This window comes from Tenrec ecaudatus, chromosome 3, assembly GCF_050624435.1.
Source record: "Tenrec ecaudatus isolate mTenEca1 chromosome 3, mTenEca1.hap1, whole genome shotgun sequence".
Taxonomy (NCBI): domain Eukaryota; kingdom Metazoa; phylum Chordata; class Mammalia; order Afrosoricida; family Tenrecidae; genus Tenrec; species Tenrec ecaudatus.
In genome coordinates, this window is record NC_134532.1 from 62,959,910 (window position 1) to 62,985,660 (window position 25,751).

A 25,751-nucleotide genomic window follows, 5' to 3' on the forward strand; every position below is an offset into this window, starting at 1 on the left:
GAGGGCATGAACCAAGTCACTGGCCTTGGTTTCTTTCCTTGGAGCTAGACATGGCCCGCTGGAAGACCACAGGCGCACCTCCAAAGCATCCCCGTGTGTAAGAGCCATCTCAGCAGCACAGGGACGTCCCACAGCCATCTGGAGAAGAGCCACCAGGGGTGCATGTTCTAGCTCTCTGTCGGAAGTGGCAGGGGCTGAGACCAAACACACCGGAGGCTGTCGCAGAGCAGAGGAGCCAGGCTGAGATCAGAGGCCAAGACAAGGAAACCATGAGATAGAACTGAGGAGCAGCACTGAGACTGAGGCAGAGCAGCAGGTGGGCTTCCTGGCCCGGGAGGCCAGGGGACCATATGGCTTAGAGCAGTGGTTCTCAACCTGTGGGTTGTGACCCCTTTTGGGGTCGAATGACCCTTTCACAGGGGTTGCCTAAGATCTTCGGAAAACACATTATGATTTACATGATACGTCATAACAGTAGCAATACTACAGTTATAAAGTAGCAACGAAAATAATTTTCTTGTGGTGGGTGGGGTCACCACAACATGAGGAACTGTATGAAAGGGTCACGGCATTAGGAAGGTTGAGAACCACTGCTCTAGAGGCTGAGGACTGGAGAGAAATTTGGCTACTGATCAAGATGGACTACTGACTGTATCCTTACTGGTAACTGGTCCTAACTAGGGGTAGACTTGTTAACATCCGTAATAAACCCCGTAACTATGAGCATTGGCTGAGAGTGCTTGGTGGCTATGGCAACAGGTGCACTCAACAGAAAAGTGGCGTGTTGGGGGAGGACCGGTCGGTGTCAGACTAGGTAAAGGAAGATGGCGGGTGGAGGCGGACCTGACTGCCTCACGGCAGGAGAGAGGCCAGGGGAGGTCAGATAGAGCCTCTGCGCCTTTCAGGTTTCATTGGCTGATTTGTGGAAGGGGCTTGCCACGCCTCTCTTCCTAGTCTGTCTTAGTGTGCAGGCTCTGCTGAAACTTGTCTGCCGTGGTGACACTGCTGGCATTTGGAATCCTGGTGGCAGAGCTTCCACAGTGAACGCCCATGGTGACCAAGCCATAGAATTCAAAGCCGACAAATGGGTGGCGTGGAAAGACCTGCCTTTGATCTGTTCCATTTAATACTCTTAATAGCACCTCCTAAGGAGTAGGTGGAACTAAGAGGAGGGCAGTGGTTGGTGTTCAAGGACTTTAGATGGATGTTTTCTTGGTCTTTGAAGAGTTTATAGCCCAAACTACACTCGAGCTAACCAGCCCATAGGGCAGGTCACAGGAAACAGAAGTGTGAAGTATGGTGGGGGACTAGAGGAGATGGTGATTGGTGTGGGGGTAAACGGAGAACACTTCCTGGAGTTGATTTTAAAACCAATTTAGAAGGAACTTTTTCCTCAGATATCTTAAAAATATGCTTAAGTGTTTAGCCTGCATAGGGTGTATTACGTGATTTGTTAAACTATAAAAAGGCGAATACTTGAAATGTTCAAGATGAGCGAGTATAGAATGGGATAGGAATGGCAAGAGAAGGAGCCAGACAAATTGTTTCCCTGAAAGCAGGCAGGCAGCTCTTGATGACTCTGTAATCACTGGAAGCCGAGTCCCTCATAACCCGCCGGAAAATGATATGCGTGTGTTTTTCCTGCCTTCGTCAGAAACACGACAGATTGCTGAGCAGGGCAGATGCACCACTCTAATGACCAGCTCTCCACTTGAAGCGTACCCAGGAGTGTTCATTAAATAACTAGCCGTGGTGGAGGTGTGCTGCACAGAGCCCTGGCTCCGAGCGCCCTGCTTTGGGTTTGCTTATTAAATTAAGCGTTCTGCACAGACCCGCCCCACACACATGCCTCACCCACAAATAATACCGACTTCAGATTTTAACAGTAGCCTTTAATTTAGCTTGTCATTTTTCTGTGCAGTCGGCACTGAATTATATGTTGTTAACATCCAAAGCCCACCGCCATCAAGTCGGCTCCAACTCCTTGGTATTGCAGAAGTCTGATCTCAGGCCTGGTGGTGCTGTCAGGAAAGCACTAGACTGCTGACCACAAGGTCGGCCGTTCAAACCCACGAGCCTGTCCAAGGAGAGACTTGAGGATAGCCAAACCTGTAAAGGTCTACACTCTCAGAAATCCTCTGTAGGGCCCCTGTGAGTCTGCATGGACTCAGCGGCAGGCAATTTGGTTTGGGATTGAGTGATCTTATGCCTGAGCATGTACCTCACTGCCTACTAAATGTAAACCAAGCCACACCCACCGCCACGAGTCCATTCGGACCCCCAGCGACCCTCTAGGACAGGTTAGAACTGCCCCTCTGGGGTTGTGAGACTGTAAATGTTTAGGGGAGCAGAGTGCTTTCTCTTTCTCCCATAGCGAGACTGGTGGGTTCATAGTGTTGACTTTGTGGGTAACACTCAACCCACAGTGCCACCAGGGCTCAGTGTAGTCTCTCAAAACATGCATGTTCAAAGGAAGGGCAGGTGGCGGGGTGGGAGGGATAGGTGAGGGAGGGAATCAGAGGCATCTTCCTGATCCATGTGACCCTGTTCCCGCAGGGCAGGTCTGTGTGCCACCCTGTTGACTTGCCCTTCAAGGGGCAAGGCGAGTGTCCTTGAGCTTGCCGACCTTGACTTAGCCCATTACCCTCCCGACGAAAGGCTGGGTGGTGGTGAACCTCCTCCAAGATGCCAGGCAAGTGCAGTCTTCCTTGAAGTGTAAAACAGCCAGGTGCCCCCCCCTGGAAAAATTGGCTGCTGTGGGGTAGACACGTGGTCTGTGGGGAGCCCCAGCAGGCAGAGCCCCGGGGACATAAAGCCTGGCCCCAGGGCGACGTTGGGGAAATGTGGCCCTGAGCCCCGGACTCTGCAGCCTGCTCTCGGGGGTCTGCCTGACGTTATAGTCAGCCTCCAGATGCGTACTCCTATGTCCCACTGAAAACCATAATCCTTTGTTTCTGACATCCTGGAGAAGGTTCAGACGACTCCAAGGGACAGAGAAACAGGTGCGTGACTTCAGTTGGTTGTTCAGTGGGTTGTTTCTCTGGAGTTTCCCTCTGAGTCTGTGGGAAGCTTGAAAGGGCCCCGTTTGCTCTCCGGATGAATGGCCTCTGAAAGAATGTCCCATGATGAAGAGCCACGTAGCCCATACGTAGTACTGCTTTAAAGCTACGTCGTTTTAAAGGCATCTGAATGCATGTTGACTTTCTGTCAGGTGCGCAGACTTACTGAGGCGCAGAGGCCTCACCGTCTAACTGCTGCTTAAGGAAAACCCATTTGGTCAACAGCATCCACTCACCATGTTTCAGCTCCATGCAGTTTCCAAACTGATTTTATTCTTCATTTTAGAAAATTGCACCCAGTGCCTGCCAGCTTAAGGGTGCTTTTATAGTTGCTCTCTGTGCTGGGGGGGTGGGGGGGGGGGAGTAACCAGTATTTTGTTCTGGCGAAGTTTAATAAAAAGTTACATTTTGTATAGTTACCCTGCGACGCCCACAGGGCATTTCTTTCTTGTGCAAGTGGCTAAGGGCTTTCCGACCAGGGAGGGTCCTGACTCAAAGACCCCTCGGGAACCCGCACCCAGCCACCACGTGGGGCTACCTAGGGAGTTGTGTCCCCTGTTTGTGGAATGCAGCTAGAGTGTATCATCCAGGCTGAAGGCAGAGATTGGGAAGAGATGAACAAATTGACATGGCCTTTAACATCCGTGCTGTTTTTAAGGCCAGCCAGAAAGCTCCTTTTGAACCATGCTGAACCATGGCTGGGTTGAGGCTTGTGGAAATGTGCCTCAGAACCGACTTCTTGACTCAGAACGCACTCTCCATCCGACCCCCTCCTGCAGGAACATCCTTCTAGGGAGGCCTGCTGGCTGTCAACTGTCGTTACCGGATTTATTTGGAGTTTGATGATCCCAAGGGAATTCCTGATGAGCTGGGCACAGGGTCCTTCCCCCGAGCTCGCACCGCCTCGGGTCCACCATGCATCTGCCTGTGACCGCACACAGCCACTTAACCTCTCAGTGCCTCCTCCGTAGAATCGCCATCGTTCCTACCTCCTGGGCTTGTCGCTGGGATTGAGGGGGGTTCGTGTAGCAGTGGGTGCGTACAATAGTGCCTGGTATGGATTCATTCCGGGGCTCTCCTGGCTGGCCCTCGTCACTCCCTCCGGGGCTGGCCCTGCTCGCTGCGGGGACTCCGAGGGCACTCAGACTGGCACGTTGCTAAGCTAGGATCCCTGGAGCTGCCACATAGCCACACTTTTCAGAGCCGCTTTCAATCCTGTAAGCCTGCCCTGGGACAGCTGTCTCTCAGGCTTCTTTCCGCATTTAAACCTAGTCCACCCGCCAGGAGGGTCCTCTCATTGGGCTCACAGGCTGGGAGACTTGGGCAGGACATGCCCGCAGCTGAGAAATCAGCCACCTTCCCAGTCTCCCCGCCAGCCCCACCCTCCAGAGTTTTCCAACCTTTAAGCATCTCTGCAAGTGAAATGCCTTTAGGGGCCATCGCGTCCAGAGCATGGGGGCGGGGGGGGGGAGCGAGGGGCCAACAAGACTCCTCCCAAGCAGGCAGGGAAGGTGAGGCACCCCACCAGGGTACTTCGCTGCAGCAGCCTCAGAGCCTCTGTGGAGGCTGGCCTGGCAGGGGCCCCGGCTGTAACGGAGTGCCCTGGGAAATGTGATGAGAATGTTGTAAAAGACGCTTCCCAGTCATCGAGCTGCAGAGACTGCCTAGTGCTGTACAAAAGACGGGCCAGTTGTCCCCGCGCATGAGCCCTCTCCATCGTATTTAGAATAGATGAGCGCTGTGCTGAATGCCTGCTTGTCGCCTTTGAGGAGGGCGTCGAAGGCCCCGTTATGGAGTGGCCTCTCTGCATCGCTCTTCATATGATTCTTGCGTCAGGGAAGTACGGGCCCGCTGTTTTCCAGAGAAAGCCAGATGGCTGACACTGCCGTGTTCTCCAGAGACGCCCGAGATCCGTGCCAAGCTCATTACCTAGAAGGCCTTACCTAGAACACAGTGATTGTTATTACCACCACCTCCACCTTCCTAAAAAGCCCAGCCAGGCAGCCCAGCCACAACGTGTATTGACCCATCATTCTCTGGCAGCAGCCGCCCAGCCTCCGCGTGGTGTTACCGCTTTCTGTAGCTCAGCCATCACCAGCTCCGGTTTTCATGTCCGCTTGAAACTGTGGACTGGAACCGTGTCTCCCCTCGTGAAGCAGAGTTCCGGCCCGAAGAGGCTTAGTCACAGCACTGACATGAAAAGACAAGCAGAAATCTGACTTGCCCTGTTATCCATCCAATAAAAAAGCCACCCAAGGGTAGAGGGAGAGAGATCCATCACGTCCCAGCAACCCAGCCAAGCCTGCCAGTTCAAGCACAATATTCTAGGTGGATGTAAAAAACCTTTGCTTGGGTGAAGAGAAGAGCTCTCCTGACAGCGTGTTTCGCCAGTGAGCCAAGCCTGTTTGGGCTCAAATGAAGGGAACCCTGCCCGTCTGGTTCTGCCCGATGCTGGAGTGCCACTTCCCCAGTGGTCTGCACACCATTGTGGAAGTTTGGATAGCTTCTCCCTCAGTGAAGCGAGCTCTCTTTTCGCATTGCCCGGGGCTGCCTTTATCTGTCAAGCTCTGGCTGCCAGGGTGGCCCCTTGCATGAGCAGAACAACAGCATCGGTTTGAAAAAGAGATGCAAGAGATGATTGGGGGATTGTTCGGTAGCTAGCCACCAGAGAGTTCATCTGTTACACAGGGCTTGCAGATTTTGTTCAAAACATGGAATCTCCACTTCAACCTGAGTGCATATTACAGCGTCCACGAGGACTATCCTTGTGTGTATGTCTTGCTTTTGCCCGGTATCTTATTTTTCCAGGAAGTTCTTTTGGTTGATGAAGGTTCTGTGAGGGAGGCAGAGGTGGAAGGAAAGCCTGGCTGCCCTGTGGATTTAAAAGGCATCCTGCAAGGAGAGCGGTGTGATTAGAAGTTCAGCAGGTAGCGGGAATCTGCCCCCTTAAGGAAATGCATTCCCTCGGCCTCGGGGAGCCTCGGCCTTTACTCACGTGTGTTTTTGATCCCGGGAAACTGAGCAGACTCCTTGGGTTCTGTAAGGTGATGTCTTGGGGGAGAGGGGGACTGCTGCTCTTGTGCATAATAGTGTGGTTCTGGTGATTCGGGGTGCCCATGTGTGATTGGAAACACATGCCTGCAGGCACGATGCGGTGGGAGAGGTCTGTTCTGCCCACCGGCGTTGCCAGGCAGCTACCACAGCCCCCACCCGACACCCCTCAGGGTCTAGTCCAGTTGGCCAGAACAGCAAGGCCCTTCCTTCAACAGCGTGGGCAGCCCACGGGCCCCAGGCAACAAATGTGCAGCCAACTCAGCTGATCGTGTTCACAGAGCAAGAGGGGAGGCTGCGGCAGCCATGCCTGGCTTAGCTCCGAAGCTGTGGTGATAGGTGTCCGGCATCCCGTGGGCAGCACCATTGCACTCTGCCTCTGCGCGCGCAGCGGAGGTGAATACGATTGCATCCAATGCACTGCACTCGTGCGAGGCCCGTGACGGAGACTCGCAGCAGGAGAACCGGCTGCGAAGGGGAAGGGGCTTCAAGTGAAACAACCCTTGTGGGCCAGGGGCTGAAACCAAGGGCGGATCTCGCGACCCCGGGCACCAGAGGCAGGGTGCTCAGGATGTTCCTCGCGCTGTAAGAACGCTGCAGCGCGGTGCGGTCACGGGAACCACGAAAGGGCCTCTGCTTGCTGGTCATTGAGCGCGCTGGTGACAGCTCCGTGTTAGCACAGCGGGGGGAGATGTCTCCGAGGAGACCAAGGGAGGACAGGCTAGGGTTTGCTTTCAGAATGCTGATCTTTCATATTTGGGGAGGGTTTATTATTTTTTTCTTCCTTTTTTTTTTTTTCAGAATGAAGTTGGCCTACTAGAATTCTTCCAAAATGTGATAAAAGAAACTAGGGCAGAGCCAAAATTGGTGACTAACTGGGTCCTCAACACTTTTCTGGGTCATTTAAAGCAGCAGAGCTTGGCTGTCGGCGAGAGGTGAGTGAGGGCGGGACACTAACTTCTTTTCCCTTTGTAATGAACTCTAGCTCCGAAAGCCGCTGACACCGAGCAGGCCCAGAGATGGGTGCTCCCTGGCTTCCCTCAGGATGTCCTGAGCGGGGCACAGTGTGTCCCGTGGACGCCATATCCTAAGGATGGCCTCCCTGCCCTTCGGACACGCTGTGCTCTGCTGGGGCCTGGGGGTTTGGAGATGAGTCAGACAAGGAGTCTGCCAACCGTTGGGGCCACCAACAGTCCCCTCCTTGTGACCACGTTATGCTGGAGGTGTGCACAGGGCCTGTGAGTGACCGTTCAGGCTTGGAGAATCCAGCCAAGGTTCCCTTCAGAAGGTGATGCTGGACATAGCCAAGCCTGGGGACCCAGTGGTGGGCAGGCAGGGGCACCGGGCTGAGGGGCAGCAATCTTGGAAGGCAGTTGTGAGGCTGGAGGGGAGAATTTCATAGGTCTTGGTTGTCAGCTCTTGACAGCCTTAGTCCAGGGGCTCCTTCCTGTTGCTGTGTGAGGGAGTGAGCGGCAGAACAGACACGATGCAGGGAGACCAGTTGGGAGCCTCTCACTGAAGGGCTGGAGGCAAAGGCGCAGCCAGGCAAGAATGAACCAAGTGGAGGGCAGCACTCCCAGATGCGTGGCTTGCCAATGGGGTGAAATGGATGGCGGCATTGATGAGTCTGGGACAAGGTGCAGGAAGAGGGACTCGTGTGAAGTAAAGAGGTGGGCGTGCTGTGCTTGTCATCCTGGTGGCGGTGACCAGGAGCATTCGGCTAGTGTGGACCTGTAGCTCACCAAAGCTCCCTGGGAACCGTGGCTTTGGGAGTTCTCATGGGCTCATTACTCAGCGCATGTTCATTCGGCCTCTGCTCTGGGTGAAGCTCTATGTTGATTGGAGAGGACCACTCAACAAGACAGACACCCACAGAAGGCGATGACTACCAAGCCGTGAGGGGCCCGCTCCAAAAAGAGGAAGGAAGGACTGGCTAAGCAAAGTACCTGAGCAAAGAATGACGGGATTAGTCAACAGCTTCAAAGAAGCAAGAGTGTCCCAGGTGTGGGAGGAGCGGCTGTGTGAAGGTCTGAGCCCCATAGTCCAGTTGGGGGTGAAGCGAAGTTCACGGCACGAAGGGGGTGGCTGACATTGACTGGATGGGTGAGCCCTGTCAGGGAGGTACAGTGTGAAGGATGCTTGAGGAAGGAATCTGAGCCTCCCTGTAGCAGGAGGACAGGCAGAGGAGTAGGAGCTGACAAGACGGCAGGGAATAGGAGGCAGGTTAGCAAAGTAGTGTCACCAAACCAGAGAAAAGGCGAAGTGCCAGGAGGAAGGAATGAGCCGGAGTTGGAGATGTGGGGAGTGGGGAGTGGGATCGTGGGTGGCAGGATGTCAGGCCCAGTAGGGGGAGCCCAGGCTGGGTGGGAGTGCCTTCATCTCAGCAGCAGGCCTGCCATGGAGAGGGAGATGGAGATGTACACTGGGGAAGCAGACACATGCTGACACTTGATTCCAAACGAGGCCTCCTTCCTAAAGTCAGTACCCTATCTGTACAGCGCCAGCTTCAGGTTGAGCCTCGTTCTCTCGTGTTCTCTCTCTCTCTCTCTCACAGACACACACACAGACACACACACACACACACACACACAACACACCAGAGGGTTTGTTAGAAGGCATTGCAAGTGAGGTTCTGGCTCACATGCATGGGTTTATTCCAGACAGAACGTATTTAGGCATGCCTCTGTGGCCAGGGATGGCTGCAGACAAGTTCTCTCAGTAAGACACATGTCTTAGTCTTATTGGGGTACCTTAAAAAGAAATATAATACAGATCCAGGGGATCTGCTCGTCCAATACATTCAAGGCAGCAGGGCAGCCAGAGGGTTTTGGGGATGGTTTTGGGGGCTCTGCAATAAGGTAATCTTGATAGATTGTCTGAAGGAACATAGGATGACCATGGAGGCTTTTTAGGAAGAATTTTAAGAAAACTAAAAATTGTGCTGGTCTGGAAAAGGCCATTAAAGGTTTTCCGAGGAGTTTATTTCCGTCACCACCATGTCTTTCGGGGGCGGGAGCAAGGGGTGTCCTATGAGACTAGCCTTGGGAAACCTTACCCCATTCACTCTACAGCCCTGGCCTTGCCCCTTCACACTATTGTTGTTCCCCAAACTGCCACCAACATTTCAAAGGAACAGGACTTGAGTGCCTGGAAGATCCCTGTGTTACTCTGGGTAAACCAGGGAGATAAAGCCACAGAAACACACATGTATAAGAGAGAGTTTTATAGAAAGTTTAAGTTCAGAAAGCATCTCAACCCAGTCCAGTCCAAGCCCCTAAGTCTGACTTAGCCCATATGCCTGATACGGATCTACAAAGTTCTCCTCAAACTCACAAAACACACACAATGACGCTGAATGCAGGAGGATCACAGGCCAGGGGGTAGAAAGTCTATGAATCCAGTGGCGGTGTAAGCATCTCAGCGCTGGCAGGGGTCTCCACACGGCTGCTCCAACACCTAGGGCTGCATCAGGGTAGGTCCATGTGGTTTCTTCTCCTCAGGGATGTCTTGCAGGAAGTGAGCCTTGCCAGTTGAGGCAGAGAACTGGCTAAGGCAGCCTCACACTGGTCTGACCATCAGAGAACAAGAAACCAGAGAACCAGAAAGGCGAGGTTCACTGAGCCATTTATCTCTCTGCCCTTCAATTAATCCCACATGTGTTTACCGGCCAGGTTGGCACAATAAACCTTAATTCTCAATCTCTAAACTGCCTTTTGGCATGCCATTCAGTGAAGAGTACAGAATTCTCTGCGAGCAAGGCAGAGATGGAAACCCCGCCTTCAGGCGTGTTAAGACTAAGACAAAGGTTACGTTGAAAAGCAGTCTCTTCACGTGTTGATATGTGTTTCTCTTGAAGCTGTCTGCGATGTCGTAACAGTACTTTTGGACTCACCGTTGGTCATATATGCTTAAGTGGCTGTGTGGGACCAGTCACTTCCTACTCAGACGTTTACTCACAGTGACCTTGGATAAGCTGCCCTCTGCGCCTGAGTCACTGTGAAATGACAATGACAAGGCCTGCCCCAGTGTTCGCCCTCCCCTTCTCTTTGCCATGCTGTTCCTGTGAGCACCAAACAACGGCCGCCCTGCCCTCGGGCTAGGCTGGCTGCTCCTGGTCTCTCACTCCTGTGCCTTTAGGCTGCAGAAGCGTAGTGTCGCTGCTGGAGAGCGTGGCAGCCATGGAGGGAAAGGCCCCCTCACTGGGCTGGGCCAGCTGGAGGAGTGCTGGGGGAGACGCGGGGTAGGGCTCACGCAAGGTGAATGCAGGCGCTCCAGTGTGCTGGCACAGCCCGACGCGGCGTTGGAGCAGGTGGCGCATGCTCAGTTGGAACAGAGGGTGGGACATGGTAGGGGGAAGGTTGGCTAGATAAGTAGAGGCGAGCCAGCATGGGAAGGGCCAGAAAGTCAGAGAGAGACTCAACTCTGAGCAGGAAGCAGGCACCAAGCACCACTCTGCGTGCTGTGTGGAGCGCTAGTGGGACCCAGGCCTGGCCCCTGTGGACCCACTGTGTCTTGATTGTGTAATCCGAGGCCCAATGGCGTGCTTCCTGCTCCAGAACTACACAGAGTGACGCTGGCCAGAAGGCCCCACGGAGTGGTGCTTGAGGAGCTAGATCGTTTCTTAAATGTTTCATTGTGAGTTCCAAGAGGGTCTACAGACAGACTGTCCGTTTTCCTTTCAACAGTTTGTACAAGTGTGGTTTCATGTCACTGATTTCTATCTCACCCTATAAAACCACTTCTCCCACTTCCTTGCTCCTGTTTTCCGCCTTCCTAAGCCTCTGAACTGTGCCCTGGGGTCAATGCTGCCCTTTTGTTTGGAAGGTTGGTTTTTCTAAGGTGTGTTTACCTTCCTAGTGTGATGGTTCGCCTTACAGACTTTTCTCATTTGGCTGGAAACTGAAGCATCCAGGTGAGTTCATTTCCAGATCTAGCTGAAGGGTGACTACAGGCTGTAGTCAGGGAGGGGGTGTCAGTAGTACTTATACAACCAGTAAGCCTTCTTTTTTTCTTTTTATTATTTTGAATTTTGTTCTTGACTTTTCGCATCCAGAAGTGGTCCCTTTCAGAGCAGTTGGTGTGGTGGTAGCAGGGCACTGTCTAGTCCTTCAGGTCTCAGTGTCACGGAGACTGATGCTCTCATGATCCAGGAAGCCACTGGACTGTTTCCATGAGTCTGTGTATTTCCTCTGGGCAAGGAGAGACCAATAGTTGCACCTTAGATGGCCACTTGTGAGCTTGTAAGAGGTCCGTCCTTGTGAACTGAAATGTTTGTGGAACATTGTGGACTCTGTCATGCCAGCTGACTTCATTGCCAACCCTCCATCTCCAGACAGGAGTCCTGGGTGCTCAGGGCCAGTGACTTACTCCTTGAAATCATTGGAGTTTAAATGTGTAGGTCCCCATGTTGCTGCTTATGGGTCAGAGAGTGACCAAATGTTAGGCTTAGAAGAGACCCTAGAAATCTTCTGGTCCAACCATTTTAATTAGCAGATAGGAAAACAGAGGCTCGACGAGGCCAGCACAACTGCCAAGGCTAGAATCCACTTTCAGGTCCATGTCTTTTATTTTTTGTGTGTTTTATTTGTTGGTCTTTGAAATCGAGGGTTTGCCTAACAGTCAGTTGGCCTGAGAGCTTCTGAAGGAACTGAGGTCAGTCAACTAGCCTGTTGGGTGAAGCTGGATCTCCTGGTATTTGTGCAAGCAACTCCTAAGCACTGAGCTCTGAGAACCGGAAAGGTACACAACTCCAAATCAAAGTGCACTTGATCCTAAATCAGCCAGAGGATAAGCGGCCACCATTCTGCTTTCACTGTGTGTCTGTTGATCAAAGAGCCAAAGAGGAAACACAGCTGGGGTGCCTAGCCAGGCTGTAGCAGGTCTCCTTCTCCGCAGGGCAGAGATCTCCCTGGCAGCCAGACGGACAATAGCAGCCTAACGGGACGGGCCCCCGCCTCTGGAGCTCAAGTGTCCATGGCTTCGAAGAGCAGTGGCTGCAAAGGGCGCTGTAGCCTCAGCAGGGCAGCAGGCAGGGGACTCTCGAGATCAGTCTGGCACGAGCGGGCTTGTGAATTAGCAGTCATCTTCCGGGGGCTCCCCCGAAAGCGCTCGTGAAACTGGCTGTGGCGTTGATTTGAGCGCCCTGCTCTAGAAGGTGGTTGTTCCCGTAACTCCTTTTAAATCACTCTTAATAAACAGGCTGGTTTCGTTAAGCAAGTGGAGATTGCAGATTCCCTGGCCAAGCAGCTGTCATTGACCATGTGGTCATTGTGTGGTGGTGAAATCGGACAGAGACAAGCATCCAGCTGGGTAGCTAACCGGGCAGAGATTAGTGACTAACTGCAAACTCAGGTGAAGGCTTTGTCTTTTGGCTTTTGACATTGTGGCTTGGGTGAAAGTTTACAGAGCAGATTCTTTTCCCAGTCACAGTAGTTATGCATGGGGCTGTAGCCCACCAGGTTGGCAGTTTGAAACCACCAGCTGCTCCATGCGAGGAAGTGTGAGAGTTTCAGAAACCCCGGGGCAGTCTCCCCTGTCCCCGAGTCCCCGTGAGTCTGAACAGACTCCACGGCAGGGACAGTCAGGACTGTGTTCGTTCCGTGGTTTTCTAACGATAGTTGTACCACCATCCTTCCTACTTGCCCTGGGGGTTCCTGTTTCCATTTGCCCTCTTTCCTGCCCTTCCTGCCTTCTGAGCTTTGTTTGGGACAGCTCCTTCCCTGTCGGTCTCTTGTGGTGGAGTGCTCCAAGGAGCACATTCCGTACTTTACAGACGGTGGTCCTGGTGGGTGGGTTCAGGTAAGACCTGAAGGATGCCTAAGGGCGCCTCAGAGTGCCGCCAGACTCTTATGAGACTAGTAGGCCTGGACTTTTTTGTGTGACTTTGAATTCTGTTCTGCATTTTTCCACTACTCCATCCAGTGCCTTCATTAATGCGATGCCTTTCAGAGCAGCCGGTGGTGGTAGGCAGGTACCATGTCTTTCTTCTGGCCTCGGGGTGGTGGAGGCTGCGGTGTCGTGGTCCATGAACACATGGTCACTGCCATGGAGGCAATGCCCTCTCCTGGCAACCCTGTAGGACAGGGCAGAACTTCCCCTGTGAGTTTCCGAGACTGAAACTCCTAAAAAAATAGAAAGACCCATCTTTCCCCCCATGGGGCGGCTGGTGGTTTCGAACTGTGGACCCTGCAGTTTGCAGCCCCGCTCATAACCCCTATAGCACCAGGGCTCCTTCGTGGCTCATTGGCCCTTTGGAAACATCCCTGAGTCTCTGAGTGTCTCTTCTTCCGTTCTTTCCTGATGGGGGGAGAGCAGTAGTTGCCTCGTAGCTGCTCCCTGGTTTTTAAGACCCAGTTCACTGCTCCCCAAAGTCGGGTGTAGAGCACTGTCAGCCGAAGACCTTCTTAAGGGAGAGCAGAACCGTGCCTATAGTCGGAGAGAGAGAGCAGGTGTTGGGATGGCATCCGTGGGAGCGGAAAGCAACAGGAGAAAATTCTGGATTGTGCCTCAACAGATGTCCTTATGAATGGTAGGTGAGCATGTGTGTTGAGCGGGGAGTAGGTAGGAGACAGTGAGAGCAGTTAGTTGTTTGGGGAGAAGGGTGCCTGGTGGGGGGGGCACTGGGAAGTCAGTGAGATGAACAGAAGGGTTACTGAGCAGCCGAGGCCTCCTGGATGCACAAGGCTCATGGGAGCCTTGTGGGAGCTTTGTCCCAGGTCACAGCAGCAGACAGGTGTGCGGGACAGGGTGGCTGGAAGCCTCGGGGGTCGCTCCGCAGTCAAGCGGCTGGCGGCCAGAGGGGCAGGGGCAGGAGCGCATGGAGTGGTGTTTGTTGCCCGACAGCAGCAAAGCAGTGTCCTGTGGGGCTGTTGCGACAGCAGTTCATGCACGCGCGGGGCTCCCGGGGGCTCGGTCATCTTACTGCAGACAGCCATGCTGGACACATGCTGAACACAGGCCATAGCGCAGTGGCCACGTACAGGGGTAGGTGCCAACCACAGGAAACCGCCAGCTTTCCTCTCCCCTAAAGAGTTACAGTCTTGGAAACGCATAGGGGCAGTTCTGCCCTGTCCTATAGGGTTGCCACGAATCAGCGTAGACTTGACATCAGTAAGTTTGCTTTTTGGTTAATATTCTAAAAAGCCCTATTGGCACTGTTAGGTAAGCATTGGACTGTTAACCGCAAAGTAGGTGGTTCAAACCCACCAACTGCTCTTCAGGACAAAGTTGAGGCCATCTGCTCTCATGAACAATTAGAACCTTGGGAACCTCTATAATGTGCAGGGTCTCTGTGAGTCAGTCGACTCGATGGCAGTGGGTCTGTTTGGGGCATCACGGTCAGCACAGTATCAGGTTGTCCTGCTGCTGAGCGGCGTTCACTGCTGCAGCCGTGACTGACCCATGTGTCTGGAACTGTGGGGTCAGAAAGGCGATGGAGAAGCCCCCCCCCCCCCCCACTGCTGGACAGCTGCAGCAGAGCTGTGTCTGGGTGGGGGGCAGGGACAGGGTGAAATGCCACTCAGTGTCTTTCAGGCAGTGCCTCTCGTTACTTTGTGTTCGCTTTCTGTCCTTCTCTGCGGCCAAGCCCTCCACAGCACTGACTCATACAGGGCTCAGGACTCTGCCTTCCCCGTGCGCCCCAGGTCCTCAGGGATTACAGTGGAGTCTGCACACCATAGCCTCTCCCGGAGAACTGGGCCTGAGGTCCCTAGCATGGCAGGACACTCAAGCAACTTGGAGTTTTCTCTCTCTTTTATAAATAAAAAAATTGTAGGTTCTTATAGCTCTTATTACATTCCATATATAAATTGTATCAAGCATATTTGTACATAAGTTGCCATCATTGTTTCCAGCCCTTGGTATCAGATCTTTTTTCCCTACCCCCCACCTCGTGACCCCTTGGTAAATTATAAATTATTATTGTTTTCATATCTTGCACCATCCCATGACTCCCTTCACCCACATTTCTGTTGTTCATCTACCTGGGGTGGGGGGTGGATTATGCATTGACCTCTGTGATCCGTTCCCCCTTCCTCCCTACCTTCCCCGTACACTCCTGGTATCGCTGCTCCCATTTCTGTACCTCAGGGTGTTATCTGACCTGGATTCTGTATGTCGTGAGCTCTTATCTGTACCAGTGCACATGCTCCAGTCTAGCCAGAACTGAAAGGCAGGACTGGGGTCATGATAGTGGGGGGTGAGGAAGCCTCAGAGAACCAGAGTAGTATTGTGTGTTTCATCAGTGCTATACTGCACCCTGGTTGACTCATCCCTTCCTGGTGACCCTTCTGTGAGAGCATGTCCTATTGTCTACAGATGGGTCTCTGCTCCAAGCCCCCTCATTATCAACAATATGTTTTTTGTTTGTTTCGGATCTTCTGATGCCTGTTACCTGATTCTGTCTACACATTATGATGACACAGGCTGCTGTGCTTCTTCCATGTGGGCTTGTTGCTTCTCTGCTAAATGGCCGCTTATTTAACTTCAAGCCTTTAAGAACCCAGATGCTAGATCTTTTGATAACCAGGCACCATCAGCTCTCTTCACCACATTTGCTTATGCACCCATTTTGTCTTCAGTGATTGTGTCAGGAAGGTGAACATCACAGAATGCCAGATTGTAAGAACAAAGTGTTCTTGTGCTGAAGGACGGATAGAACAGAAGCCCAAAGCCTGTCTACTTCCTCAGTGTATTGCCATATAAACATATGTACATAGGCCAATCCCTCTATTTTTATGAATATATTTACATAAGTGCATGTCTATGTTTATATCTCTATCCGTCATTTTGCTTCCTAGATGTTTCCTGTGTTTCCTTCTACCTTCCTCCTGCCCCACCATCACGCTTGTCCTCCTTCTGCCTCTTAGTCACTCCTCTGAGCTAGACTGCTGGTGCTCCAGCACCCCGCAGGAGCTCTACATCACCCTTGGTGGTTCCCCCATCTGTGGTGGTGTTTGCTCGCTTCTCTCCCCGCCCCGCCCCCCAGGTCCCTCCAGAACCTTTGGTCTGGTTGCTTTCTCCTCAGGCTTTCTTCCCATTCTATCTTTTATTGGTAGGCAAAACAACAATAACAGAGACAAAGCAAAAAGAAAACAAAAGATTGAGTAAAAAGAGAAAAATTAATAAAAAGGAAAAACATATACAATGAAAAAGCATACATCTCCCCACCGATCCTGGGGGGCGGGGTTCCAGGAACTGCCCCTCCTAGCCTGAAGTCTATTTGGGGGCTCCTTGGAGTTTTTGTGGCTTGGCTTGGCTCCCGTTGCTGATGTTATGTTCCCTTCTCGGTTCGCCTACTGTGGGGGGTCAGACGGGACACACTCCACCGGGTCTCCCCAGTGCTGTGCTCTATACGCTCCAGCAGAGACGTCGTGTCTCGCGCTATTGTCAGGCCTCTGGTCCTGTCCGTGCCGGAGCAGCTCCAGCCATGCAGAGGGTCCCTCGCTCGTCTTCCTTCCTGGTTTGCTTCTGTAGTTTTAGGGTTGTCCTCTGTGACACATACTTCTGGGTGGGGTGTGGGGAGTTTGGGGCGGGGAGCATTTGGCTGTGATTGGGGCCGGCCCTGTAGACCCTTCTGTTCATGAGTTGGTCCGTGTGGTTACGAGCAACTTGCTTTTTTTAGGAAAAAAACCTGCTGATTACTAGTCAGCAAAGGTGGGAGGTTAGAACAAAGATATGAGTTTATTTCCCAGCCCTCAGCTGCGCTTCCTGTTGAGATTTAATCAGGTGGTTCACAGATGTTCCAAATACCCATTTAATAACTGCAGACACTCTCCAAACCTAATTTCCATTTGGAATTACCTTTTATCCATACTTTGGGATAAGCAAACACTTGAGGCATCCTGGACCCGTGCCACTTCAGCGTGTCAGCTGTTTTGAATGAACAGCTCTCATGAGGTGCCCCCCCCCCCAGGGTTAGAGGGCAGCAAGGCGCCCTTGGTGAGTCAGACACTTTGGACTCGAGTTCGTGGCAATTGGCAGAGGGTCTGGGGTTCCATTTCCTTTTATTAAAGGGCTGACTAAGATATGAACAGAGATTACGTGTCTAGTCATTGCTTTAGGGTTTGTTTGCTTGCTTGCCTTTTATGATTTTTGAAGGACTGTTTTCTGTCTCTGAAATCCAGGAGAGGCAGATCTGTAGAGACAGTAAGTGGCAGGGGATGATGGTGGGAATGGGAGCTAACGAGTACGAGAAGAGATTGATTGTGGTGATGATTCCACAAATCTTAATATGATTGAATGATTAAATTGTATGTGATGTATATTCCAATGGAAAACTATGCAATAAGAAAAGAAATGGATAAATGGACTAGGTATTTTTTGGGGGCTTCGCGCATTTCAGAAGACACACTAGCGCCCTCTGCAGAAGCCATCCCATCGGTTTGCGACTAGGCACAGCCAGCGTTTCCTTCGCTCAGCGTCTGCGCGTGCTGGGAAGTGATCGAGTGCGCTCCACGGCCCCTCCGCCCGTGCAGGACGCCGCTCCCTGGGCTTGCTTGGCGTCCTGAGAAGGGTGGGCATGAGGCGCTGGGGCCTCTGGGAGAGACTGAGGCGGGGATGGGGGTGTGTGTAACAATATCACCCTCACTGCCCCTGAGGAGACTTTCTACAAAGAAAGACACTCAACGTGGTTTTTTCAGGAGACAATTCTTAGACCAATCTCTGGCTCCAAAATATTTAATTACAAGGGTTTGGGGGGGTTTTGTGTTTTGTTCTATTTTCCCTTTTCCCTCCATGGTTCACGAATTTTGCAGCCATCTCCTAATTAGACTGAGCAGTTGTCTGTCGCTACCAGTTCTGCCGCCCAGCTGTTGCTGCTGGAAACCGCACCCGTCACAAAAACGTGGACGAAACCAAGGCGGCCAAACAGAGCCCCACTTTGCCCCTGGGTGCAGTCTAGTTATTTATGCCAACGAAAGGCCAGTGCCAGTGACCCGAGTGGATAAACGTGTTTCCTCTCTTCTGGGTCCCCAGCCCTGTCTCGCCCTCTGCCCTGGCGGAACTCCTCACCCTGCTGGACGCCAAAGTGATTTCCTCGGCAGCTGCCAACCAGGTATGTCCCGGCTTCCTGACAAAAGCCCCGAACCCTCTCGGCAAAACCGCTCACATGTTCGTAGGTGGCCGTTTATGTGGAAAGGTCCAGAAACCTGTCACTCAGCAAGGCTCTGAAGCCAGTGTGTGTGATTCCGGCCATTTGCTGCCTGGGGAAGTCTTGAACACATGCCCATGCGTGGTCGTTTCCCCCAATGTTTGCTGCTAGAAGGCTGGGTCCTGTGGGCTGTGGGGGCGCCCAGTGTGCACAGCTCCCTGGACCCAGAGGCCAAGGGCAGCGTCTGTACCGCTCCCGGCCAGCCCTTCTGCTGCCCCTCGGCCGTCTCCCAGCCAGTGCCAGGGGCTTGTTTGTCTCTGTCACCTGGCTGGCCTCGGAAGTGCTTCTAGCAGGGAGGGTGAGCTCACCCAGGCTGCCATCCCCCGGGTAGCTCCAGGTTCATGCGCAGGCCCACTGAGTGGGAAACCTCCGGAAAGGGCAGCCTCTCCCAGGGCCCGCTCCTCCTCTCCACCGCCACCAGCAGCCCGAGGGGAAGGGCTTTCTGGAATCCAGGAGAGGGAGCCTCCCAGAGAAGGCCCCAGAGAGACAGAGCGCCATGGCAGCCCCCTCATCGCAGCCCAACTGCCAGGGCTGCCCGCCGCCCAGCCAGAAACAGCATGTTGTTTCCCATGTAATATGCATAGTCCTGGCAGCGGCGGCTGTGGAAGGAAATGGAGGCCCAGACTCCTAAAGGCGGTGTTTACCCACCTCGCAGAGTGCCGCTGTCAACTGTGGGGGCCGCGCCTGTGGAGAGAGAGAGTGCTTTGGTTCCCTGCATGGCAGAGGCATACAAATGCTCGTGACAGTGCTCAGCACTAGCACAAATGTTAGATGGGAAAACACTGGAGATACAGCTCTGTCTGTGTATACATGTCTCTGTATATACACCTGCTTACATCCGCGAGAACAGATGAATTGTAGCATTTGAAATGAAAGGGAAACGGCATCAAAAAAACATCCTGGTTTCCCCCAAGAACAAACGGGGGGGGGGTGTCTAAGGCAGTGAATGAGCTAGCCCTCGCAGACAGCGAGAAGGGGGGGGGGGAGCTGTAGACGGCTGGTTCAGCCACACGCCCTGTTTGAAGGCAGTGGGGTGAGCCCTTTCTGCTCTGTGAGGCGATGAGAGCCCGTTAGGAAGGGAGGGAGGAGTGCTACGCATTCTGCCTAAGGGGCTCGCTCGCTTTCATGGCCTTGGCGTCTTTGGGGAGGGGGTGTCGTTCTGCTCATCACTTTGCTTTTCTTTAATTTTCTTTAGTTATGTTTGCATTTGGGGCTCCTGAGAAGCCCACCCTCATAGATGGTTTTAGGGATTTCTCTTTTTCATCTCCCACTGTTGGTTGAGGCACCTCTCCATTCTGCCCTTCTGACGTGCACACCCCCCTGCCCCTGTAGCTTTAGACTCCATTGCCGCGATTCCAAGTTCACTTCGCGCGCAGGACTTTCACCAGGAGTTGAACGTGGCGTTGGAGGAACCCCTGCACTCCTGTGCCGAAACCCCGGTCCTCGGGGTTCTCGAATGGGGTTACTGGTTTCTTGTTTCTTGTTTTTAAAACAAGAGTTTTTTTGATGTTTCTGGAGAAAATATTATGAAGAGTTTAAGTAATGCAGAAAATTGAAAAGATTTCTAAATGCTACCACCCAGAAACAACGATGGTTAACATTGGGTACTCGGGAGAAAAATGAGTCTTTCTGCAGTAAGAGGGAGTGTGTTGGAACCCCCAGGGCCGTTAGGGCTGCTCTGAGTCCAGGTCAGCTCATGGCTGTGAGGACTGTGGGGAAAGCATGGCTCCCGGCATCGAGCCATGTGCGTGTGTACATACAGGTAGAAGGGTGTGTGGATGGCGGATGCATGCAAACGTGAAGTCAGAGAGGTAATGATTAAAATGAACAACACTCATTGGCTCACTGTCTGCTAATGAGTCCATTCTCATAGTCATCCTCTCTGGACAGGGTTTCCAAGGCTTTAAAGGAGCAGATAAGCTGCATCTTTCTCCCACAGAGGGGCTGCGGTTTGAAGCCGTGGCGTGTGGTTAGTCCAGTGCTCACACCGCAGCAGCACCAGGGCTCTTAATCAGCGGTCCTGGTGTACTTAACTTTCATCTATAGATATTCTTCCCGGCCCCGCCACCACTAGGCTGCTCTTGCTCTCTATGGGCTTGCCTAGCTGGACATTCAGTATCAGTGGCATCCTAGAATATGTGGTCTTGATGTCTGGCTCTTCACGTATGTTTTCAAGGCTCAGCCGTGTTGTTGCATGCATCAGTATTTCATTCCTTTTTATGGCTGAGCAGTGGGCCACTTATGGGCTGCAGATAGAACATTTGTCTGTTCATCTCTTGACAGACACGGGTGTCTCCCCTTCTTGGCCATTGTGAATGGCGCTGCTGTGAGCACTCATGTTCAAGTTTTTGGGGGTGCATATCCATTCTCTTGGATACGTGCATACGTGCCTTTGTGTGAAATTGCTGGGCCAGTGTGATAACTCTATTTAGGGGGTACCCCCAAAAAACCCAGAGCTTACATAGTACACAATGTTCCCCCTAGGAGAGCATGGAGCAACTCGCTCTGAGTGAGCGCACAACAGTTTATCTGGCATTCTTCCCAAGCAGGAAACACAATTTCACAGCGGTACATTGTTATCATAAATCGGCCATCACAAAAAACAAGGTTCGAGAGAAATTGCTTGTATAAAAAAATTCACTGTGACCTTCCCAGGTGATGCCACTGGGTGCACTAACTCAGAGGGAGCTGTTCGATGCTCACCTAGCGGGAAAAAATGTGTGCTATGAAAGTGCCACCCAGTGGAGCTTTCTCCTGGTTTTATTTTTGGGCAGAGAAACTCTCCGGGGTGCCGGAATGGGCGGTGCTGTGGGGGGGGGGGGGACGGGGCTGTAGCTGACCTTCAGTCCCATGAGGGCACATGCCCACTCAGCTTCCATGAGTTCCCTCCTGCCAGAGAGCGGGAGACAAATTGAGAGCAAGCCTGGCTCTGCCCTGGGAGACTATCCAGGTAGTGGTGGCCAGGCCCATTGGAGCTCGCTTAACTGCCCCATCCCCCAGGACCACTGACCACACCCACTAGGCAAGTTCTGCAGAGCTGAGCTGCAGTGTGGTACCTGGTGTCTTGTAGCCATGGTACATCCTTGTGATTTACTTTGATTCCTTTGAGGGGAATGCAGGTGTGAATCCTTTGGAACCTTGGGCCCTCTTCGACTGGCTTGACTCCACAGCTGATAGCTGGAGAGCCACTTGATGGAGGTGGGGGCTGGTGGCCCCCAGGTACTGAAGGCAATGGGTCATGCTTCAGGCGCAGGGATGCCTGCAGGCAGGGGACTTTCTGGCAGGGCACCGGAACTGCAGCAGGCACTGAGGAAAACCGCCACCCTAGGAAATGCCGTCTTACTTCCCCAGCTTGAGGATCTAGTACCATTTTTTAAAAGTAGAAACCACATACATCATTAACTGATAATTATCCCAGATTGGGACCAGCTCTCCCCGTAGGGGTGCGTGTGGCGGGCCAGGCCCCTGTGGAGGACAATTTAAGGTTTTTGCTATTTTCCACTTTGTGTCATCATCATGGGTCCTCTTCCCTGCCCTCCTGAAGTCACGTCTTCCAGCAGGCCGGGGTGACCCCAGCCTTTCCTGATTGACTGAGTGGACTGCAGGCAGACCCCGCCTGAGGTCTCAGGCTCTTGCGGGTGCTCATGCTCGCCCCACGTCCCGCCGCCCCCTGCCCACTCCCCAGTGCCCCGAGTTCCCACGCGCTGCGCTGGCAGGAGCAGGAGACCCGACTGTGCTTACCTTGCATGTAGAGGCTTCCTTCCGGCCTCCCTCAGGGACCCACACCCTGGGCACCGAGCTGCGTCGCCCTGCCCAGGGTCTCTCAGTCCCTGCGGGCTGACGGGCTGCCCTCGCCCTGCAGGTGTTTGAGGACCTGTGGAGCAGCCCGGGGAAGACAGCGGCGCAGGTGGTGTCCGAGCAGCGGCTGGAGCTGATGGAGGACCGAGCGGCGCTGGAGCAGCTCTGCCAGTCCCTGCTGGAGGAACACCCCCAAGTGGTGACTGTCGGGCAGGGCTGGGGAGAGGGCCTCGGGCCAGAGCGGGGCCAAGTCCACCTGCATAAAGTGTATGCCTAGCGAATTTCCTTGGCCTTTAAGGTCAAAAGAGGTGAAGTTAGGTAAATACTGGGGAAAAGGCAGCTTTTCCCTGTGAGGAAATGCCACCTAGAGTGCTGTCCACGGTGCGCAGGTCCATTTAAAAGCTCTGCACATGCCAGTCCCTGGCCGCCCAGGCAGGTGGCCCTCTCCCGACGGGGACAGGGATGTCCTAGGCCGATCTCCCAATCTTGACCTGGCTACAGAGCAGAGATGGAGACATGGGAGCTTCTTGTCTTTGAGAAGTAGGAAGAAAGGCAGAAAGGAGAATCTTGGTAAATTATGAAGAAAACTCGTGAAAACAGCATAGCTAAAAGCCAAGTCATTCTGTGACTGACTGAGGCGAGCCCCAAGGAGGAAAGCTGAGATGAGGAGCGTGCTCCCTCCTGGAGTCCACTCAGTGTCCAGAGTTGTGTTTGTGGGCGAAGTGTGGCCATCGCCGTCAGAATCACCCCCTCCCCCCACCAGCTTGCCAGGGACACGAGCAGCCCGAGGTGAGGAAGAGGAGCTGGCCCTGGGTCTGGCCATCTCCATCCTCCTGCCTCGTCTGTAGTGTCAGGCTCCTTCTGCAGCCCTCCAGCCCAAGCACGCGCAACCCCTACTGGGCAGGCTCTGGGGGCGGAGGGAGGGAAGCCAGGTGCTGCGGCCTCTGCGGCGTGCTCCCCTGCTCGGTTCACCTCTGAGCAACTGCATGTCCTCGGCCTTGTCCTTGCAGCCCCCAAGCTGGCGGCACCCCTTGTTGGACAGCAGTGTGCGCCCTGCAAGTCCACTGTAGCCCGAAGACACCCCACTGTAGCAGCCACCCCAGACTTCACACAGACTCTGTCCCTTCCTTTTGCCATCCTACGCCTGGTACTAGCAGGAAGCAAGAACAAAAGCAAGGGGATTTGGTTTTCGGCATGCCTGGCCTTCGGTTCAGGGTGTTTAGGTGTGAGCTGCATATGTTCGTTCTCCTCTTACACGATCTCTGTCGTTAAAGGTCACGGACGTAAAGAAGGGGAACCCCCGAGCTGTAAATAAGCTGATCGGACTGGCCCGGAAAGCCACACTGAACCGCGCGGACCCAACGGTGATTAAGAAGATCCTGGAGGAGAAGTTGGCGTCTTGAGCAGACCAGGCGTCTCTGCGGTGGGCAGGGAACAGGGCCTGTGAGCGAGGATCCTGCCTCCCCAGAAAGGTGTTCCCTGGGAGTGAAAGTGCACAATGGAGGCGAGGAGACAGCAAAGTCCAGTATTTATTAACCGAACTAAGGAAAGCATACCACTCCCAATACTGTGGCCGGGCTCACGGAAACGTTTCCCCCAGAGATCCCGTCAGCCAACGCTCGAGGCCCCTGCTGTAGGTCCTGGGGTTGACAGCAACGCAGACAAGGATCAATTTGTCTTTGCAGACCTAAACACGGACTAATGGAGAACACAGTAAACTGATTGGCACACAGGCCACACCAATTTGCTTAGGGAGGCCGGAGTCGGGTGGGAGTTTGGGGGCGCCATGTGAGGAGGGCCCAGGAAGTAGCCAGAGGTCTTCGTAGCAATCACCCAGCTGTTGAGTCAGAGAGACTATGCCCATTCAACTAACTTCCCGTGGAACCTGGGAGGCACCAGTCTGAGAAGAAACGGTTTGGGGTTTGGTTTGGTTTTGTTGTAAAAAAAGACAAAATTTTCAAATAAATTTAATGAATAAAATATATACTGAAATACCACACAAAAATTAACTTACACTTCAAAGATATTGCAGTTGACAATTTAATCCACGTGCCCTATCCTTGGGCCAAAATAGATGAAGAGATGTGTAACATTCAACAGGTTTGTCTGGGAAGCTTGTGATTATAGCTAGCACGTCCGAACCCTGACCTGTGACGACCCTCATGCACTGAGCAACATGGCGCTGCCAGCGGGGAGGCCTGCGACCTGCTTCCAGCGCCGTAACACTGCTGCTCTGTTGCCACGGGAAGGCCCGGTGCCCACCAGGCCGCCACCTCCTCTGACTCTGAGTGCATGCCTCAAACACCAGTTTTGCAAATGCTGGGTTTTTGGTTGGTTGGGTTTTTGGGTTTTTTTTTTGTCTTAAAGGGCATGCCACGTAAACTGGCAAAAAAGCAAGAGCTGACTTTTCAGGCCCTGAATTTAAAGCGAGCTCTCCAGCCCAACCAGGGAGGAGAGGGAAAACACGTCTGCTCTGACAGCAGCTGGGGGACAGGAGAAAGCCCTCCATCCCCCCACCCCTGCTCGCAGGCTAGCAAGGACTGGCTCCTGGCTCGGACAGTGGCTCAGAGCTTCCCTGGGGAAGTGTCCCCCGGATCCCGCCAGCAGAAGCCAAGAGGAGAGCTGTTGCGTGGTGTGTCTCTCAGTCCAGCAGGAGGAAGTGCGCTTTAAAGAGGTTGTCTTAATGACAGCATTGTAAGACCGACACGTGTGCCCCGCATTCTGCTGTGATGCTAAGAACCACTAGGCCTGGAAGCAAAGGTGCTGTCATGTCCACTAAGCCCGCCGTGAGAGGCAGAGTGAGCTCGCGCCCGGCTCCACGGGTCTGAGGCTGCACCTGGGGTAGCCTGAACTTCGTAAGCACTGAGGTCTGGGTTGTTATCAATGCCACTCTTACCGAAGGTTCTGCTCTTTGGCCCATCAAGCCTCACAGAAAGCACCTCTGCAGACCGTTATCCGTCAAGTACGCACCTGAACGGGGTGCGGCCAGAGCGGTTCTCCAGACCGATTACGTGCACAGTACGTGGATGGTCTGGTCAGTCCTCCAGGAACATGCCATTGTTCAAAGACTTGACCCTGTGAGATGCCAGTTCTTGTCCAGCTCGGACCATTGCCTATTTTTGTCTCGAATGCCAAGTCCTGACATCTTGAAAATGCTGCTAGAACTGCTGTGAGGGAAAAACAAGGCGCAGCGCTACGATCTTGAATCCTGGCTGAGTGCACAGTCACAGGAGAGGTTCAGAGAACTGCTCAGAAAGGCCTGAGTGGGACTGCTGGTAAATGGGCCTCCGAGAGACAACACACGTTTCAGTGTCTTCTTGCACACGTGTGAATGTAGTCTGGTTCTGCGTGTGCTATTTGGGGGAGTCTCATTAAACTGTCTAAATCGGCCCCATAGGCGAAGCCACCACCCTCTGTCAGTGGCACCCACACCCCTGTGGGCCGGGGTGGGCGCTGGGCTCGCACTGGGAAGGGATGGCTTAAATGTGCCCCGGCCGGCCGGGCCAAAACCTGTCTTCTCTGGTGCAGGTTGGCGGCCTGGTGGGGAAGGCAGGGTGTCGGTCTAGCACACTGCCAACCAGGCAGAAATGCTCAGCAGATGCTCGTTCCATTGATGAAATTCGTGGGCAGCCTTTGGTAAGAAGTGGTGCTAGCAACAACCAGGCTTTTAATTCTGGGTCATTTGGATCCAAGAA

The 25,751-nt window shown here is 53.3% G+C and overlaps 1 protein-coding gene across 1 annotated transcript in view; it reads left to right on the forward strand.

The window, feature by feature from the left end:
* The window catches only part of GATB (glutamyl-tRNA amidotransferase subunit B), an 85,840-nt gene extending 61,779 nt beyond the window's left edge, over positions 1–24,061 (forward strand). The window contains exons 10-13 of the mRNA XM_075543703.1: positions 6,912–7,045; positions 18,084–18,162; positions 22,121–22,255; positions 23,331–24,061. Of these exons, the coding sequence (XP_075399818.1) occupies positions 6,912–7,045; positions 18,084–18,162; positions 22,121–22,255; positions 23,331–23,459 (477 nt within the window). The 3' untranslated portion in view covers positions 23,460–24,061. The remainder of the gene's footprint in view (positions 1–6,911; positions 7,046–18,083; positions 18,163–22,120; positions 22,256–23,330) is intronic.
* Positions 24,062–25,751: the final 1,690 nt, after the last annotated feature.